Genomic DNA, 19,180 nt, shown 5'->3' with positions numbered 1-19,180 from the left:
ACCTTTGTACTCGGTTGCTGCTTGATGTAGGTTGCTAAGCCTTTAAAAAATTTGCAAGTGGAAGATATGAAACAAAATTTTTTAAGGTTTTATATATATATATATACATTCGAATAACTAAAAAGTATGTCAAACCACTCTTAGCATTATTTCTCACCTAGATATTGTATTTACATTTTAGTTTATATTTTAGTTAACTAAGTGTTATTTATGTTTGAAAATGCATATTAGTAAGATTTTATATTTTTTAAAAATATAACCCAAACTTTGCTTTGGTTCATGAGGCTTAGTGTTGTAAGCAAGCTCAATAACATTCTGCTGAAGGCTAAAGTATCTTTCCTGACAGTACTGTAATATTGCCTGATGATTCCCAATGACAGGTGTCGCAATACATAATAATAATGCTAAAGGAAAGGAAAGAAAAATAAACTATATGTGAAAATGTAAAGACTTGCAATTAAGAATATAACCAAAAGAATATTCTTTTAAGACTATTCTACGAAAAATTTTAAAAGGTAGGTAAGTTTTTCTGTTTATTAATTTAACATTTCATTGCACTATATGTTGATGATAATACTCAAAATATTCAGAGTATGTGTGTAAATAACTACAACAAAAATATAACAAATCTTTAGTTGAATACTTTATTAAAATAACCTCAATCTTTGTATAAAAAACACTTGTATTTTTAACAAAATCTTACTAATTTTTGTAAAGATATGTTAAGTAATTTATAGACTAGGCCAGATGAACCTAAAACACAGGTCTGATGATGTTAACTGTGTTACAGAAACTAGTTGACTATAACTAATAATAAAGATTTTACCTTTCATTGAGCCAAAAAACGTCAAATTCTGTTTTTTACTCTTACTAAACATAAATTGTTGATGTACATTTTACTTTAAAATCTCAAAAATTTACAAACACCAAAGTATATCAGTATGTGTATGAATTATCTCATTTTAACTTGATATCCTTCCTACGAGAACTTCTGGAAGAAAGCTGAGAACTGGATTTGAGTAATCAAGAGGTAGTTAATCAGATTACATATATTAAAATAACCTGAACCAGAAAAAAGTAAATCATTCACTTAAAAAATATGTATAATATATAAATCTCCATGCCTAAAGTTATAAAACTGCTTACATAACTAAAGCATAAATAAACCACAGAATGACACTTCATTTACTGAACTTGTAACATTTCTTTACTAATTATTTACTAATTTTTACTTATATTTGTTTATATGCTATCACTTATCTCTGTGAAAATATTACATTGTGTGTGTATATGGGCATAAAACAGTAACTGTTATTGACAAAATGTATCTCTGAAGAAACAAACTTAACTTAGTGCTTATTGAAAATATGACAGATTTTATTTATCTAAAGTTAATTTTCATAATCAGTTTGTATAATAATTTTGTGAGTATGTGTTTGAATACAGTGTTTATTGAATTTCTCTTCAATCTTGAAACCAGTCACATACTACCAAATTCATGTTAAAACATATCCTACAACACTTGTTTTATTAGTTTATTCACTTTATGAATATCTTTGTCTCATATTCATTAAGTGACTTATTAGGAAACACAAAATGCGTGGTAAAAACATGCTTCTAATAAATAACATTTTTGTTCAGGTTGACTTCCTGCCTCTGGTGATATTTTTATAGTTCAGAGGTTATCTTAAATATTAATGATAGGTATAGAAATCCAAGTAAGACAGTGAACAAAAAATAATTTGAACTGGAATATAAGATACCAATGTACATTCTGAACAGAATACATGTCATGTGAAGTAATATCAACAAATATCATGCATTACACATAAATTACTTTATCTGAAACACCACCAATGTAGTATGTGCAATGAAAATGAGAAATATTAACCCTTGTATAACCGATTCATGTAAAATACACGAGCCCATTGATGGAAGGATTTGTTTGCAATAATACATACGGTAACTCTGATATTTCTTAATGTACCTTCCTAAAAACTGGTAAGATTTTGTTTTAGATTACGAGTATGTTTTTATACAAAGGATAAGATTATCTTAATGAAGTCTTTCTACTAAAAATATGTTATATATCTATTGTAATTATTTGCACTCAGACTCTGAATTGTTTGAATGCAGTGATTTTCATTTTAAGCATAAGATATTTCTTTCATCTTACAGCTTTTGAATTCCATTTGCATAATCTCAAGAACCTCCTAAATGAATATAAAAAGTTTTTTAAGGTAAATGTTTATATTTTATTTTCTCTACCATACTACTAACTGTAGATATTATCAACAACATATAGAGCAATGAAATGTTTAAAATTAAGAAACAGAAAAATGTGTTTGCCTTTAAATTTTTCATAGTGTAACAAATTTGCTGTCATTTTTAATATGAACGTTGTTTAGAATAAGTTTGTATTTAAAAATATGTGTAACTTATAGTGTTGGATGTGTATTGTGTGGAACGAATTTGTTATATATTTATTTTAATGTTTGTTGGGATTGAGTTTATATGTAAAAATGTGCCTAGCTTACAGTGTTAGTTACGTATGGCAAAACTCCTGCCAATTCTCCAAGGTTATAGAATATTCATGAATGTAAGAATCAACAATATATCCATTTCATTAACCAGTTAAATATAGCTCAGAACTGTTGTCGGAATTTGAGAAAAACCTTTCCCATACCTATAAAAGCAGTCAAGGCGACGAGTCAAAGGGAAGAGAGCTTAAAAAGTTGGCTAGGAACCTGCTATAACTGTGTACACTATAAATCGTGATTTTGCTAACCCTTATCAACCGGAAAATTTATGACATTTGAACAGGAACAGTTATAAATTTCTAATGTCAGTGAATTCTCATCGGACGCTAGTATCTTTCCGAGAGTATTACTGAATTCTCATTGTACATTAGTGGTTTTATGAAAATATTATCCTACTTCGATGGTCCAACAATTCAGTGTCTGACAAAGCTAGCTCGCTTCCCGATAATTGTACATACAATGACTTCAAGTTAACTCGCTGGATATCAAGGAGACTCTGAACTAGAAACAAGATTCTATGTTGTTTGTAAGTTAGTGAAATTGTTGTTTATAAAACTTTGTTTGTGGTAATTAGTCGCAATAATTGTTGTTGTAAATTTTACTGTTTTATATTGTAAATTAACTAAAATATCGGCTTTGGACTATTTCAGATTCACAATACGTAACAATAGAATAACCTTAAAAGATCTTTTGGCTATATTTGTTATTTCAGGTCTTTACCTTTTCACATATGGTTAATGTTTTATTTTTGTTTCATGTTCTTTACTGTTTATTATTCATATTGATACAAGTCAATGGTACCTGTATAATTGGCAGAGATAAGTAAGCCTCTGGCAAAATGTTCTTGTACTCACGTACTACTAGTAAGCCTCGAGAAGTGAGGCAAAGTTTGAGTTATATTTTAAAAATGTTAACTTTTCAAATACGCATTTTAAAACATAAATAATTAATTAAAATATAGAAGTAAAACTTAAATACAATTTAACTATCTCTCTAACTAACATAAATGTAAATAAGAAACAATAGTAAGTGCTATCATGGACAAAACAGCCAACATTTACTACTAGCAGTTACATGTACCTAATAATGTGTTCAATTTTAAAACAACCATTGGGAGATTATAGTATAAAATTAGCTTTTTCTATTGGTAATAAACAAGTGCATCAAATAAATACATGTGGCTTGTAAATCTCAAGTCTAAGTATAGAAGGTGGGTGTGGCACCTATTTGGGATTAGCAAAATGTATTTCTTGTGTCCACTGAACTCAGCCAAAGTACTTTGGAACATATGTGTAAATAGTACAATAACTGTAGTTTTTCTCTAAGACATACATGTAAAGACACTGTGTAGTTGTCTGATTCAAGTTAGAGATTTATTTATTCAAGTTCATATTTATGAACACTCATGCATCACATGAGAATAAAACTGAAGTTTAAGCATTTTGTTAAAGGTTTCTTTTGAAATAAAGGATTTAAATCTTAGATAACATAAAACTTTGAATTATAACATACATTATAATGTTAGTTTCATTGACAATTAAATTTTTAATATAACTCAGTAACTTCCACAGAAAGGAGTCAGGGGTACACCCATTGTGAATGGATTAATTGGAGTAACATCAGTATAGTAAATTAAGTGAACATAAGGCTTTTATAAATTGAAATACATGAATATAGACCATTTGTGGAACAAAATATATGTTAAAGTTATATATGTAAATGTATTAGATGTAATAAACAGGAGATACATAAACCATTCTAGGATGATCTACATATGTTGTAAGAAGGTTATGTAACTCTCATCAAATTTTGTTCCAAAAATAAAACCGGAGGATGAAATCCTTTGAAACTTGAGAGCAGTTTTCCTGAAGGCATGTAGTTTCAGCAAAGTAAAACATGTAATTTCGTTTTTTTCTACTATTTCTGCATAAAATTTGTTATTTATTGTAGTTATTTGCAGACTATAAATAGTTCAAGTGCAAGATGATTTTCATGTTAAGTAAAAAATTTGTTTTTTTTATCTTACAGTTTTCAAAATTTCATTTGCATGACCTCTAGAACTTCCTAAATGAATATCAGAAGTTTGTTTAAGGTAAATAGTTATTTATATTTTCCATTTTCTCTACCATATCACTAATTATACAATGCAATAAAATGTTTGAAATAACAAACAGAAATATGTACATACCTTTTACCACTTAGTCAAATAGTCTTAAAATATCTTCTTTTGTTTATATTCATAAGTTCAGGTCTTTATCTTTTTACTCTTAATTAATTTTTAATGTTTGATTTTCCTTTCCTGTCCTTTACGGCTTATTCATCTCGACACTTGTCAATGGGTGCCCTTGGGACATATTACAATATCTTTAAAAGAGATAACTTTGGCAAAATGTTTTTACACTCGCATAGACAACTTTTGTGAACTGAAGCAAAGTTTGGGTAATATTTTAAAAAGTTATGAAACCTTCCAAATATACATTTTAAAACATAAATAATACATAATTAACTAAAATATAAAAGTAAACTGTAAATACACTTTAACTGTTTATCAAACTAATATGTATCAAGGTGAGGAAAAACAATAAGTGCTAGCAAGGCTAGAACAGTTTGACACAGTTCTTAATAAGGACCTCTGTTCCAGTTTTAAAATAATTATTGAGAAATAGTACTTTAAAATTAGCTCTTTCTGTTAGTTATAAACAAAAACTTCAAATATTTAAATATAGCTCGTAATCTCAAGTCTTCGTATAGAAGGTGAGTGTGGCTACTGTCAGGGGGTGAGAAGATATATAATAGGGCTGTTAGGAGAAGAATCTAGTCTAAGCATACCCGTACACTGTTACATGTGCTATTATTCAAGTAGCAGAGACAAAATGTTTAGATCCTTGAACACTCCTGTGCTATATGACAACAAAACTGAAGTTAATTTTTTTTTAAATATAGGATTTAAAACTTAGATAATATTAAACTTTGAATTATAACGTACATTATAATGCTAGTTTTATTAAAATACATTGATAGTAAAGTTATTCAATGAAATTTTGAAAGGAGTCTGAAGATTGCGCAGTACTGAAAGGGTTACTTGAAATGACATTAAAACATATGGACCAAAATCAGTACAAGTAGCTAGTACATTATATGTAATGTTTTTTTTTACAAATTCTGCATGGTTCTCCTGTATAACATCAGCACAGTACAGATGTGCACCATACACATGTTAAGTCAAACACCCAGGGCAAAATCAAGTTTAATATACAAGAACAGAAAAGTGGCTGTGCTTATTATATTTCTTTTTTTTTTATATTTATTGCTTCACAAATATTTCAATGTTAAAATCCTTATAAATGAATAAAATAAAACCACCTAATATTTACATCTAATTCAGTGTACAACTAGAAAATACAAACATCAAAGATGTCATCTCAAATATTTTGGAGTAATCCTGTGCATATCGGAGAAATAAGAAACACCTATTTGTATTTTCGCTACTTTAAAGTAACCATGTTTATGCCTGGATAATTAAAAAAAAAAAAACTACTGATATAATTCAAGCAGTTCAATTTATAAAGGCATATCTTTGGACAAGTAAAAATATCTATAATCTATATCCCAACCATTTCAGTCTAACCACATTTATGTGGACAAATAAAAATGCTCACTATCTGCATTTCAATAAATTTGATGTAAATATATCTAAACATAGATACATAAGAATGATCACAATTATACTGTAACTTCAATCCAAATATTTGTACACCTTATCAAATATGTATACTATATAAAGTCCAATCATTTCAGGGTAATTATTTAAACACCTACTAATTACATTCAACCCTTCAAAGTAAACATATTTATAAAAATAAAAACAATTCATTAACTTCATCTAAAACATATGAATGTATGTTCCTTAGCTACTATACTTGCTCATTGAATTTTACTATCTGCTATGCTTAAGTTTGCACATGCATCTAAACTTATGATTCTCTTCACCTGAACTGAAATGTTTTAGTACATACCCTCCACACTTTAGCCCAAGAGCCATTAAAGCAGATTTAAGACGATCCAATCCAAGTGAAGCCAACTCCTGAAAAATCAAAATTATTTAACTTTCTATTCCATAGACTAATTAAAATTAAATGTCATTGAATGAAAAATACTACACACACAACAAAAGCAACAATAAACTTACAAGTTTCTTTATTTAAAATATACACTTCAGTACCTCTAATGGTTGCACACAAATATGTCAACTTATAATTTTTCACAACCCAAATAAAAGAAAATTGAATGTTACAATCATACAATTATAAAACGTTTTATTGGTTTTTTTTTAATTTTACAAAATTCAATAAAGGTTAAAACAAACTTTAAGTAATTATTTATACATAAATAATTATTAAACAGTTGGTATGCAGTCATCTTATTATTCACATACCTAAATTAATTTACGTTACTAGATGATGAGATAGAAAGTACTGAAAGATCCCATAAAGTTTAAACACGTTTTTCTTTTATAAATAATCAAAGTTTCTCATTCCCAAAAACAAAATAAATAAGAAGAAATCTGACACATCAAGTTAAAACATAATACAGTTACCTCTCATAAAAAGAAAGCTAAAACAGTCAATACAAAACATATCATACCTACCCTCTTCTTATCCATAGAAAGTTGACTGTTTCAGATAAGTTACACAACTGCTAAAAAAACAACACATACACACACACACACACAAAAGTAGGTATTCTTGAGGTATTTGAGTGTGTAGAGTATAAGAAAATAAAAATGCACATTAATTGAAAAGTAAGCTGGAATGGATGACAACTGCCGGTTGTAAAATACACAAGTGTAGAGGATGATGTTTTGTAAGTCTTTTGTCATCCTCATTCCTCTACACTTGCAACTTACTATTATCTTTTTAAGTTTTAGATTAATATTATAAAGTACTGCATGGTGACCAGAAACAGATGTCCCTGTACAAGCAGAAACTATATATCTATCACATGAAAATCAACAGTTTCTGAAATACATGTCTACTGAAACAAGTGATATATACATTACCTCTTGTGATTGTAATTAGTTTTAGTCCAAAGAGCAGCATCTCACAGTTACATTCCTGCTCAAAGTTCTGTCTATACACTTTTAGATAAAGTGATAATTACTAGCAACAAAACTGTAAGGCTATTCCTCCACAGTTGGGTTGTGAAGGGTTTGATTAAATAAAATAACAGCAACACTATTGGGCCAATTACAGTATTTCCAATAATACTTACCTCCACTTTCACTATAGCTATTTCTCAGTCTCGAGGGTTTCCACTCTTTGCCCATCTAAGTATTGAAAATGCTTGCTCCAGTCTTTGATACCCCACTCGAATGCCCTTGGAAAATTCTAATTTATCAAATTCTACACCAACTTCAATGCTCCTTCTATCTAGGTACTGTAAATAAGCACCTCATTCAGATAATTTAATCACTTTTTCTAAACCGGGTTTTAGTGGGGAGAGTGTCAGTGGAGCTAAGTATTATTGGAAATACATTTTCAGTTTAGGAAAATGTTAACTTTCAAAACATACTTGCCTCCACTGACACTATAGCTAGAATCTCACATTTAGAAGGTGGATGGGCCAGTGCAGGCATGAACCATACAGAAAGCATCTATATAAAACAGAAGTGTACCAAGATAAAGATGGCACAAGAGTGGAGAAACCGCACTACATCCAGAACAGGTGTACACTTCACCTGGAACTCAGTTCCTATAGCAAAGGTGGAATAGAATATGAGTAATCATCAGTATAGATCAGCCCCCGACCAGATAGCCAAGGTTCCACAACTCAGGTCTGGAATTAAGGGGTCATGGTACTCATATCCCACGTTGGTGGCTAGGGCTATTCAACTGCAATATTATCTATATACTTTTGATTAGATCCCAACCTGTAGCCATTAAGTGATGTGTTTCTCACCACCAGGGTCACAATGAGAAATTAAGCAACACCAAAGTGGACAAACTTTCTCCTCCACCCCAGACTCAGAATGTTGGGATTGTGTATGCCATATTCAAACAAAAGAACAGAACTCATCTGGTATGGAATTATGAACATTTATCCTCACTCCTCAACCAAGAGGGCAAATAGTATTCTGTGCTCAACCAAAGACCTAGGATGGGACCACTTCACATTTGGAATTATGAGGAGATAGTGGACCTCCTTCCATGAAAAATATACAAAACTGACATTGATTAAAGAGAAGGGCCATGCACCCCCAACCTGATACTTTGTGTCAAATCTGAACCGTAATTACGAGTAGGCTCCCATGGAGGCTGGTGCTACTCCTACTGATATCTGGTAGAGACATCCAGGGACCCACGAAAGAGGGCCCCCCAACTTTGCCCTCTTCTTCAAGAGTGGAGGAACATACCCAAACACTCTGGAGGAAAAGCCTCTGTCTGCCATCCTAGTGACTGGAAATTGGGGGTGGTAAGGACCCCGGAGCTCCACTAGTAGAGTTGAGAGTTGGTTGAGTGCAATTTATGTGAATATTGAAAAACACACCCAGATGGACATGATATTGCACTGGTGACAAAATAGATTTCTTCAGTCTGATAATGAAGCCCACTTTTGTGACTTCTGAAAGGAGAATCTGAGAGTGCTGTTCTGCGAATTGGTGGGATGGTGCCAGAAGGAGCTAGTTATCTATATAATGATGTGTGCACAGACCCAAGGAATGCAGAAAAGACTTGAACAACTCTGCAAAAAACATAAGGTGCTGATGCAAAACCAAAAGGTATAGCCCTGAACTGAAGCACCTGAACCTTGTACACAAAATCTGAGAAACCTCCAGGAGGATGCAGATAAGTGTCAGCAGCATCAAACTTGGTCATCCAGAGCCCTAACGCAAAGAGCCATCTTAGGTTGAGAAAATATTCCATTGTAGAGTGAGGAAGATCTAAAAATTAGTTGAGTTGAGACAGATTGATGATTGGACGACAACCTCCTGACTTCTTGGGTACAAGAAATAAATGGGAAAATTCTGGAAGAACTGAATCAACCCTCTCTACTGCCCTTGTGACTAACAACTCTCTTATGGCCTGGGAGCGAAGATCCACTAGCCATTGATCTGTTAGAGGTGAAAATGTAACAGCTTGTGCAGATAATGGTGAAGGTGATGTAAACTAAATGATCACACCTGAAGCCAGAACATGAAGTACCAATGGATCCCTGGTGAAAGAACTCCAGATGTCCAGAAATTGAGGTAACCATGCTCCCCTGCTCACGGGATAGTCAACGATGTCATTTTTGTCAGTCTGCCCGAGCTGAATAACCTCAAGAATACAGATAGACTCTATTATGGGAACCAAAGGAAGGGGGTTAGGAAATGCTACGGGCTGACACTCCCAATTAGTGCCATGAGGGCGTGAAGCCAATGACGATAAGGAAGAATGTAAATGGGCTGTCAACATTTGTGATTCTAATGTCTCAGAAACTCTGGCAAACAACATGGGATGGAGTAAAAGGAGCTTCTAGTAGATCCCTGAGGTCAAAAAATGGTAAATGAATACTTTATAACAAAGTGTCACTACCCAATAAATTCTAACAGGAAACTAAGGAAGGAAGTGAAGAAGACAACCTGTCTGAGGAAGATGTCAGCAAAATCCCCAACTCGTCCTCAAATTGCTGGAGGGAACGTTGATAGGCTTGAGACAAAAGTTAGATCGCAGATAAATACCCAGGACATTTGAGAGAGTAAGAAGAATCCAGAAAACTGGGAACTATTTAAAGTGATCACAGGTTCCAATCTAAACCTCCACAGGCCCAAAAGGAGATCCATCCATTGAGAATCTAAATATACCTCCTCCTGGTGGTGATAGGCCAAAGTATGTTTTCCAATAAACTTGGTGGATAAGGCATAGCTATCCTATCTCGCAACTGAGCAGCAACTCTCCCAGCATGATCAACAATATCAGGAGGATGAAAAACCAAGTAAACACTTTCCATCCTATCTGCCAACAAAGAAGGAGTAGAGTCAAATGCAATAGGAGACACCCCCAAAACCTCACAAACCTGAGTAATCAAATGAAGAAAAAGGGGCTGATCAAAATGATGCTCTATTGATGTCAACCTAGTAGAAGAATGAGCTGGAAAAAACGAGTCTACATTTTCCCTAACTGGTCCCAGGTCATTTGCAAAATGCTGCCTCAGAACCCTCGGTTTGCATATATGTCTCCATATCGCAACAGATAATATCACAAACAGCTTCGATTGAGAGTGAACCCTCCCTTGGCTATTGACAAACATTAGATAGCAGAGGTGGAAGAGAAAAGATCTGGTAGGCCTCCGTAATAGAAACCTTAACTGGGGAATTTATACCCAATGGTTCGTTTTTTTTTGTCAATATAATTTATAAATATAAATGAAAAGATAACCATAGAAATACCAACCATGTTCAAAGTCACAACATAAATTGTGAATAATACTCCTATTTATAGAAACATTTGCTGAATGCTTTGTCGAGAAAAAGTGATTACATTATCTGAATGAGGTGCTTATATACAGGGTGCATTGAAGTTGCTGGAGAAATTTGCAAATTCGAATTTGCCAAGGGCATTCAAGTGGGGTATAAAAGACTGGTGCAAGCATTTTCAATGCTTAGATGGGCAAAGAGTGGGATCCCTGGAGATCGAGAAATAGCTATAATGTCAGTGAAGGCAAGTATGTTTTGGAATAATAAGTACTGAGGTACAGATTATATGCCATCAACAAAGCTATGTATGAAAATCACAGCTTTTACTTAAAAAAACCAACAAAATTAAATTAAAAACAACAAAAAGTGTACATTATTCACATGGTTTTGGCAATACAGCTGCTCTCATATGAAAATTTGGGGTCAATACTGGTTATAAACAACAGCTGTTAAGAACTATATTTCCTAGTCTGTTGCACTTTTACATGTATTGTTCATATATTACTGCTTTTTGTAATATATTCAGCATTGTTGTGCTAAATATGTAAAGTTTCTGTCAGTTCTTGTTTGAAATATAACTGTAACAACCTTCTCTAACTTTATGGTACATTGTTAGCTACAGAAGCTAATATTGGGGTGGGGGTGAACCTTCTACACTACTGGGCAGTCTCATGTTCTTTATATATCTGATGTTATACAAGGCTTCTCTGATAGTAAAAACAACCAGTGACAAATACTTGATCTGATTTTCCACGACTAGTAATACTAACACAAGTTTGATGTCACAATCTATCATTCTTATCAAGAATAAGCCATCGAAAGTCACTTCAACATTTAGACTAGTGAATGCCAGAGTAAAAAATATTTTGGAAGCTTTTTTGAAAACAAGTTGCCTTTGTCATATTTGCCACAGTGGCTATTTTTAAGTTAATGATGACTACTTCTTCAATGTTTTTTTTTTTATTTTATGCACTGTAAAACAGATTTTTACATTCATTTACACTCCAATCATGTTAAAATGTATAACTTTTATTAACTTATTTTTAAACCACATGAAGAGTTATGTGAGAGCTGATGCTTTCTGACAGTAAAATCAAGAAAAATTTAAAAAGTATGTTTTTTTTTATGTACAAAGAGTACAAGACATTTTAATCCCTAAGTACCTCAATTCATGAAAATATTATTTGCTCTACAAGTAAACTTACAAATATGGAGTTGTGATTTGCTTGAAAACTTGAGACACTTCTCTTGCAGTATTTTACAGCCAACAATATCAAAAATGAATTAATCACAATTTACTGCCACAATGATACAAGCTGAACATAAATTCCACAGAAAAAAATTTCAAACATGAAAAATCCCATTAAAAGACAGTTTGGTAGTACTGGGTAGTTATTTTAAATCCATAAACAATACTTTTTTATGTAAAACTATAATCCCCAAGATTAAAGAGTGAATCTGGTGAGATTAATACAGATTATACTGTTTCTCTTTTCTTTGTTTGATAACTTCTATACCCTCTTCTGTTTCTGCTTCCAACTCTTCTACTGCATCTCTGTTTTCTTCACCTAACCTTTCAAGTGGTGATCTTGCTGCACTTCTTGTGTGAATGTTTTGCTTACTTATTAGCTTTCCATCATCTGGTGACAGAAGTTGTCTCTGAGAGTCCCTTGAGAGATATCTGCATCAGGTTATGTAGTGTCTTTGTGTCCTTACTGATCTACTAGCCAGTTTTCATCCAACTCACTACAGAGATGACATGCTCATCTTTGGCTGTTGCAAGTGTATATTTTCCACAAGCTGGAGAATATTCTTGAGGTCAGCCTTCTTCTCACTGAAGTTTTATGCTATAGTTTTGCCCACAGAACATTAAAATAGTATTTCTTGTGATTTTCAGATGAGCCCATTTTGCCTTGGCTTCTCCAACATTACAACTATTAGGAACAGCACTGACTGAAAAAGACTCTGAATTTCATCATCTGGCCAGTATTTGGGACAATCATTCCAGTTACCTTCAGTAATTCAATTGTAGAGGTGTCAAATCTCTCTTCCAGCTAATGACAAGCTGATGTAGGTATTTCTTGGTCTTCTCAAAGGCAACAATCACACCAGAAACATTGATGCTGTCTTTCTGGAAGCATAACAACAAATGGAAAAGTCAGAATGTTTATTTAAAAGCCAAATGTAAAACAAACTTGCAGCTAGTTCCCTTCACTCTTGTAGTATCTTGCTTCATGTCCTGTCGTTTCCCACATAGTTCACATGTGCCACCACTACTGGTAAATTGTACTCAAAGTCATTAATGTCAGTGTTTTGTTTTCGACCCACTGAGTTCCTTCTCACCAGGTTGGTTTTAAGGTACCCACCTGAAGATATCTGCAATTTTGTTTAACTCTTGCAGGTACTTTGGTGACTTCCTATAGAAAATAGTATATACTATCAGGAAGTTGTCAATCTGTAGAAAGTAAAAGGAAAAAAAGGTACTCTAAAATGCATCATAATTTTACTAGTTGATAATTTTTTACGGCTTATTCAAGTTTAAGAATAATTCCACTGCATTATTCAATTATGTTAGAATTATGTAATTATTAGAATATATTGAACAGAGAACAGAATGTCTCAAAAGAAAGTCTAACTTAGGTATTGTTACAATAGTTTATACAAAATTTGGTTAAATTTCTGTTGAGCTGATGATAACATTTATTTAAATGTTCCAGCAATATAGTGCTTTATACATAACTTACAGAAATACAAACTTTAAGATAAAGTTATCAATAATATGCAATAGCAAAGTTTTTTTGCCATTATGTTGATAAAAAAAAAAAGAGAGAGAAACAAACCTTATTCAAGTAGGAATTCTTGATTGCATCTGTGGCAGCTAGTTTCGAGCATAGCATTTCCTTTGCCAGTATGGTGAAGAGTCCTCCGTTTATTTATTATATATTTATGATCATTCTCCGCATTTCTTTTGCATCTTTTTAGTTCTGTAAGCTTTACATTTTACCACTAATTGATCTTCTTATCACATCTTTAGTTTACTTTATTAATACTTAATACAGTTTTCTCAGAGATTTTATTTTGAACAAAACCTTTCTAATTCTTAATATTTTAACATTCTCATTTCTTGTTGTATTGCACAATGAAAATGAATCACATCTACAACAACCCTTTGAAAGCCAATCAAAACACTTCGGGATCCATCTTTCAAAAGTACTTGAGTTATAGGGTTTAGTATTCTGTCTTTAAATGACCTTTTTTAACCTACATGTTTCCCTATCATCATGAACAGAGTATGTGTAATGTACTATGGTTTCTGGTGAGGGAGATTTTTTTTTTCCATTCTCAATACTTGTTTCAGGGTGGGGACTTTTTGTATTTAGGGGAGAATTGCCTGTTGCTCCTGCAAAATTTTGACTCTGGTCAATAAGTTTAATACCCTTACATCACTTTTTTTTTTAATCTGCAGATTATCACTAGTTTCTTGTTGATTTTACCATTATGAGTAACAACAGCAGCTTTAGAAACTATCAAACTCAATAAGCTGGAACCAAGGCTGACATGACTTAGCAAATGACCTGATATATTGACAGACAAGGCTTGCATAATTACTTCGACACCTGTTTATTATAGAAAGAATGGATTATCTAAAATTATAACACAACACAAATGCAATTTAATAAATATCTTTGGTTATTGATATTTACGAATGTGTGAGTGTACTTGAATAACATTTCACTTACATAATGACTACCTATTTTTTGTATATACAAGTATAGGTTTTTCACTGAATTATTATTTCTATTTCTGATTCATATACATAATGGGGTATATTTGCATGAATCTATTTAAATATCATGAAAGTTTTCACAACTTGCTACTTCAGATATTTCTTGGTGGCTAAGGATTTTCCATAATGGTTATTAATTTTGTTTATGGAGAATGCCTCCAGTTGCTACTTGTATCATCCAATAGCAAACCTTTCCTGGGAAATTATTTTCATACTCTCAAGATACTAGTGAAATTCCAGACTTTTTCAAAACCTTAATACAAGAGGAACAACTTTTCAAACATTTTCAAGCCCTGGAAATTAATTTGGTATTTCCACAAACTTTTCAAGAATTTCAGAAATGTGTATAAATCATGTTTAGTTTAAAATTATATTATTCAGTTAAATTTAGAATGAATAAGTGTAATATTGCACTCACAGAGAAGCTGTTTTACACTAACAGTAAAAGAATTAATCTTTTATTCAGAGAGAAAACTAACAAGTTAAGATAATGAAATAAACTTTCCTCCTACAAAAAGAATGATGACATGTAAAGATAAGTACAATACAAAGAATACAGGAGACACAAAATGAGTGAAGATAAAACACAGTAAATTAAACTTTTCCTGAGAAGATGGATGACATATGAAAATAAAATACAATTTTCTCAAAGAAGGAAAATGCTAATAAGCAAAGATAAAACAAATATACTCACCTCTCACAAAGTGACAGCTGATGGGTCAAGATAAAAGAAAAACAAAACAATATGGTCAAATATAGTTACCTCCCATGAAGAGAAAGCTGACAAGTCAAGATGAGCACCTACATGCGTCAATGCACTTCCTGTTTCTTTCTAAATCCACAAGAAAAATAATTCAAGACATTATTGTACGTATATGTAACTGAAATGTTAGAATTAAGTAACATCTCAGCTATTTTTTGCATAAAACACCACATCTTGAATAAAACTTAACATTCTTATTTACATAATAGTACAGCAAAGAGGGAGTAGATATAGAAAGGATTAGCTCTCTCACTATGGGCTTGGTCGATTTGACTGAGTTCTTGACCACAAAGTGACCATTAGAGATTCCATATAATAATTTTAATCTGTTTTGTGTATCTTCATAAAATTTGGCAAATTTTCAGTAAACATTTCAAGTCTTTTGTACACATAAAATCTGATTTTTTAATTATTATTTAAGTATTTTTACTAAATATCTGTCTGTGAATAAATAGTGTTAATTGCTCGAATGCAAAGTGATTTTCATGTTAACCCTATCTCCATAGGTATCCTTTACTGTGCATGACACAAGGTTTTTCTGTCTTACATTCAAAATTTTATTAAACTACTTTCTATTTATGTTATACCAATTAGAATAGCATAAAGTAGTTAATAATCCATATTATAATAGTACATAAATTTTAAGTTCTTAATTCTATAAGGCAATATTTAAACAAATCTTGAATTTCCCCGAGTGTGACACACTTTCTCTAGGTATCTTCTCTTCTCTATTTTATCCATAACCCATCCAAAAAGTAAGAAATTGAATTTAAATGACTCACTATAAAATCATCACTGCTCAGACAAACCATAATTTTTATAGCCTTCAATTTTCTTTGGTTACAGAGCTATCAAATAGAAAATTATACTCCTCCTGCCACACCCACCTGTCACATCCTCTCTTTCAGGATTTGTTAATACTTCTCTTTTACGTTTACTTATATATTACCTATAACCAATAGAAACCCAAGGTTTTCATCTATCAAATGATGTATAACAGTGTTCTGAACATATAAGCATCAATTTTACTTATAATACATGGTTCATTCCCATGGGACAGTTAACAACTAACTTGGATGAACTTGTTATGGCTCTTGATGCACAGTTAGAAAACCAGAAAAATTGTGATTGTTAGAGAAAATTGTATGCTTTATGCATGTTATTAGCCTATGTTCTTTGGTGCATTATTTAATTAAATAAAAATTATTTAGTGAATTACCACCATCAATATAAAAAAAGTAGGGTTAAGTGTCATCGACAATCAACAGCATGAAAAAAATAAAGATTTGGGTAAATACTTTATTTCTTGTTTTTCATGTTTATTCTTTATTTATTATTATAAAAGTAACTAAAATGTAAAAACTGGGATCTCCTTAGGTTAGTTAAGGTTAGATTAGGTAAAATAAACAACAATAATAATATAATAAAAATTTTCACGAGGCATGCACGTGAGCAGCTCGGAGTAGTTCATGGGTAATGTAATTCCATAGGGTAACATGAGCTGTATTTTTCTCCATGTAACTTACAACATATAATGGTGCAAATAGTAATTAGACATGGTTCAAAGGGCAATAAAAGAATAAAATTTAATTATAAATATATTTATACTGTTACAACTTTAAAGCTATTTAAGATAAACAAATGTAGTTTCACGCTACATTTGAAGTCATTCTAAAAAGAAAAAGAGGGTAATTGAGATTTTTTTGGGGTGGTTACGAAGCCAGTCAAATTGACCATCCTTGTATAGAGTTAATGTAGAGAAAATTACAGATAAAATATAAAGTTTTACTGAAAATAAGCATTTGAAATGTATTTATGAGGTTTTAGAGATTACACAAATGAAATTTGAGATTTTTAATCTTCACATGAAAATCACTTTGCATATGGACTACTGAAAACAAATACTTGATATATTCAAGAACAAATCTTTTGTAAGTTTATTAAAAATATTTCATTGAAAAATGATTTTTTCGTATGTTAAAGACTTATAATGTTTACTGAAAGACTGCCAAATTTAGTGAAGATATACACACTATATTAAAAGTTAATAGTATCAAATCTATAAGAACTTTGAACGAGTAAAAAGAGGTCATGTGGTTGGTCAATTTGACCAAACCTGTGTTGAGAGAGTTAAGATTAAAAATATTTTTCTTCAGCACATAATTTTCAAATTTTATTTGTGTAATCTTTATCACCTCCTAAACAAATATCAAACATTACATTTTATCTGTTATTTTCTCTACCCTAACTCTAAACACAATTGGTCTATTTGACCAACTTCATAACCATTATAAAAAATACAAAACAATTCTAAATTATCCCTTTTTTTTTTAGAATGACTGCAAATTGTAACATGAAACTACAATTATTTATCCTAAATAGCTTAAAGTTTGTAACACTATGCAACTGTTTATACTTAAGTTTAATGTTTTATTGCTTGCAAGCATAACCCTTGAAGAATTTTTATTATTATTTTTCACCTACTAACACAAATCTAACCAACTTATATCAACTTTATTACAGATAAACAGACCTACAGCAAAGTTTAAAAACACTCGATGTTACAAGACACTTGATGTTGAGGGCTACCATGACCCATACTTCTCACAAGTTTTGCATAAAGGTAACTTAGGATCCAAGGGTATTTGTTTAAAGTCAAACAAATAAATAAATTTCCAGAACACTGAAAATTAAGATAAGCTAAGATATACATTTACAAAGAAAATGGTAAAATAGTACGGAAAAAAGGGCTTATCCATAAAATCCTGTATTCATGTTTTCCTGTAAGACAAATAAATAAAAATAATTCAAGGTGAAAAAAGAAGCTTTTGGATAATTAAATTCTCTTGCTTTTGCTCTCTATTTGCTACTGTTTTCTTGTGTAAAATTGTTACTTAATACCCAGTTCAAACTTCTTTTTTCTCAACTGTATTTATTTAGTTGTCCTCAGTACTCCTTAATTCACAAGCAACCTTTTTCCAACTACTGCAAAGTCTTTATAACTACAAAAAATTCATTAAATCAACTTACAGGCCAACCGGGAAAGGTTCCTGCTTCCCACTGTTTTTCAAACTCAGTCAACACATTTTCCATTTCCTAGAATATTTCAGTATCATTATATACTAAATCTTAGTAAACTATTGAACAAAAAATAAAAACTAATTTCTATAATTTTTGCAGTGCGTCCAGCCTCCTATGCTACGAAAAATACAGGAAAAATAGGAATTGGGGTTTGAAAATATAGGAACATTTGATGAAAATATAGAAATTTCTGGAGGAAATATTGGGTATAATTGTCAAAATATAGTATCAAATAAGGCCAGTGTATCACATTTGAAATTAAATTATGGGAAGACAAAGAAAAATAACAGAAAAAAATATTTTATGGTGACCTCCTTCACCCCTTATAGTCACTTCAGCTCCACCATTTTATTCACTTTAAAACAAACATGAAGACCGACTAAAATAACATGTAAATAGATTCAAAATCTGTATCAACATACATATTAATACTCTATTGGAATAAGCTAACAATCTGATGTGGTATAAATCATGTGCATGAGTCACACTTAGTTACTAATATTTTTGTCATATTTAACACATGATGCATTCAATTTTTATTTGACTCAATTAAG

The 19,180-nt window shown here is 31.5% G+C and overlaps 1 protein-coding gene across 1 annotated transcript in view; it reads right to left on the bottom strand.

Annotated features, from left to right (window-relative positions):
• The window catches only part of LOC106467424 (splicing factor 3A subunit 3-like), a 129,460-nt gene that overhangs the window by 28,075 nt on the left and 82,205 nt on the right, over positions 1-19,180 (bottom strand). The window contains exons 9-11 of the mRNA XM_013927773.2: positions 18,576-18,641; positions 15,546-15,614; positions 6,557-6,624 (exon numbers count right to left, since the gene is read on the bottom strand). Of these exons, the coding sequence (XP_013783227.1) occupies positions 6,557-6,624; positions 15,546-15,614; positions 18,576-18,641 (203 nt within the window). The remainder of the gene's footprint in view (positions 1-6,556; positions 6,625-15,545; positions 15,615-18,575; positions 18,642-19,180) is intronic.

The sequence above is a fragment of the Limulus polyphemus genome, unplaced genomic scaffold, assembly GCF_000517525.1.
Source record: "Limulus polyphemus unplaced genomic scaffold, Limulus_polyphemus-2.1.2 Scaffold2610, whole genome shotgun sequence".
Lineage (NCBI taxonomy): Eukaryota > Metazoa > Arthropoda > Merostomata > Xiphosura > Limulidae > Limulus > Limulus polyphemus.
The sequence above is the reverse complement of the archived record's forward strand: the minus strand, read 5'-3'. Positions and strand labels throughout refer to the sequence as shown.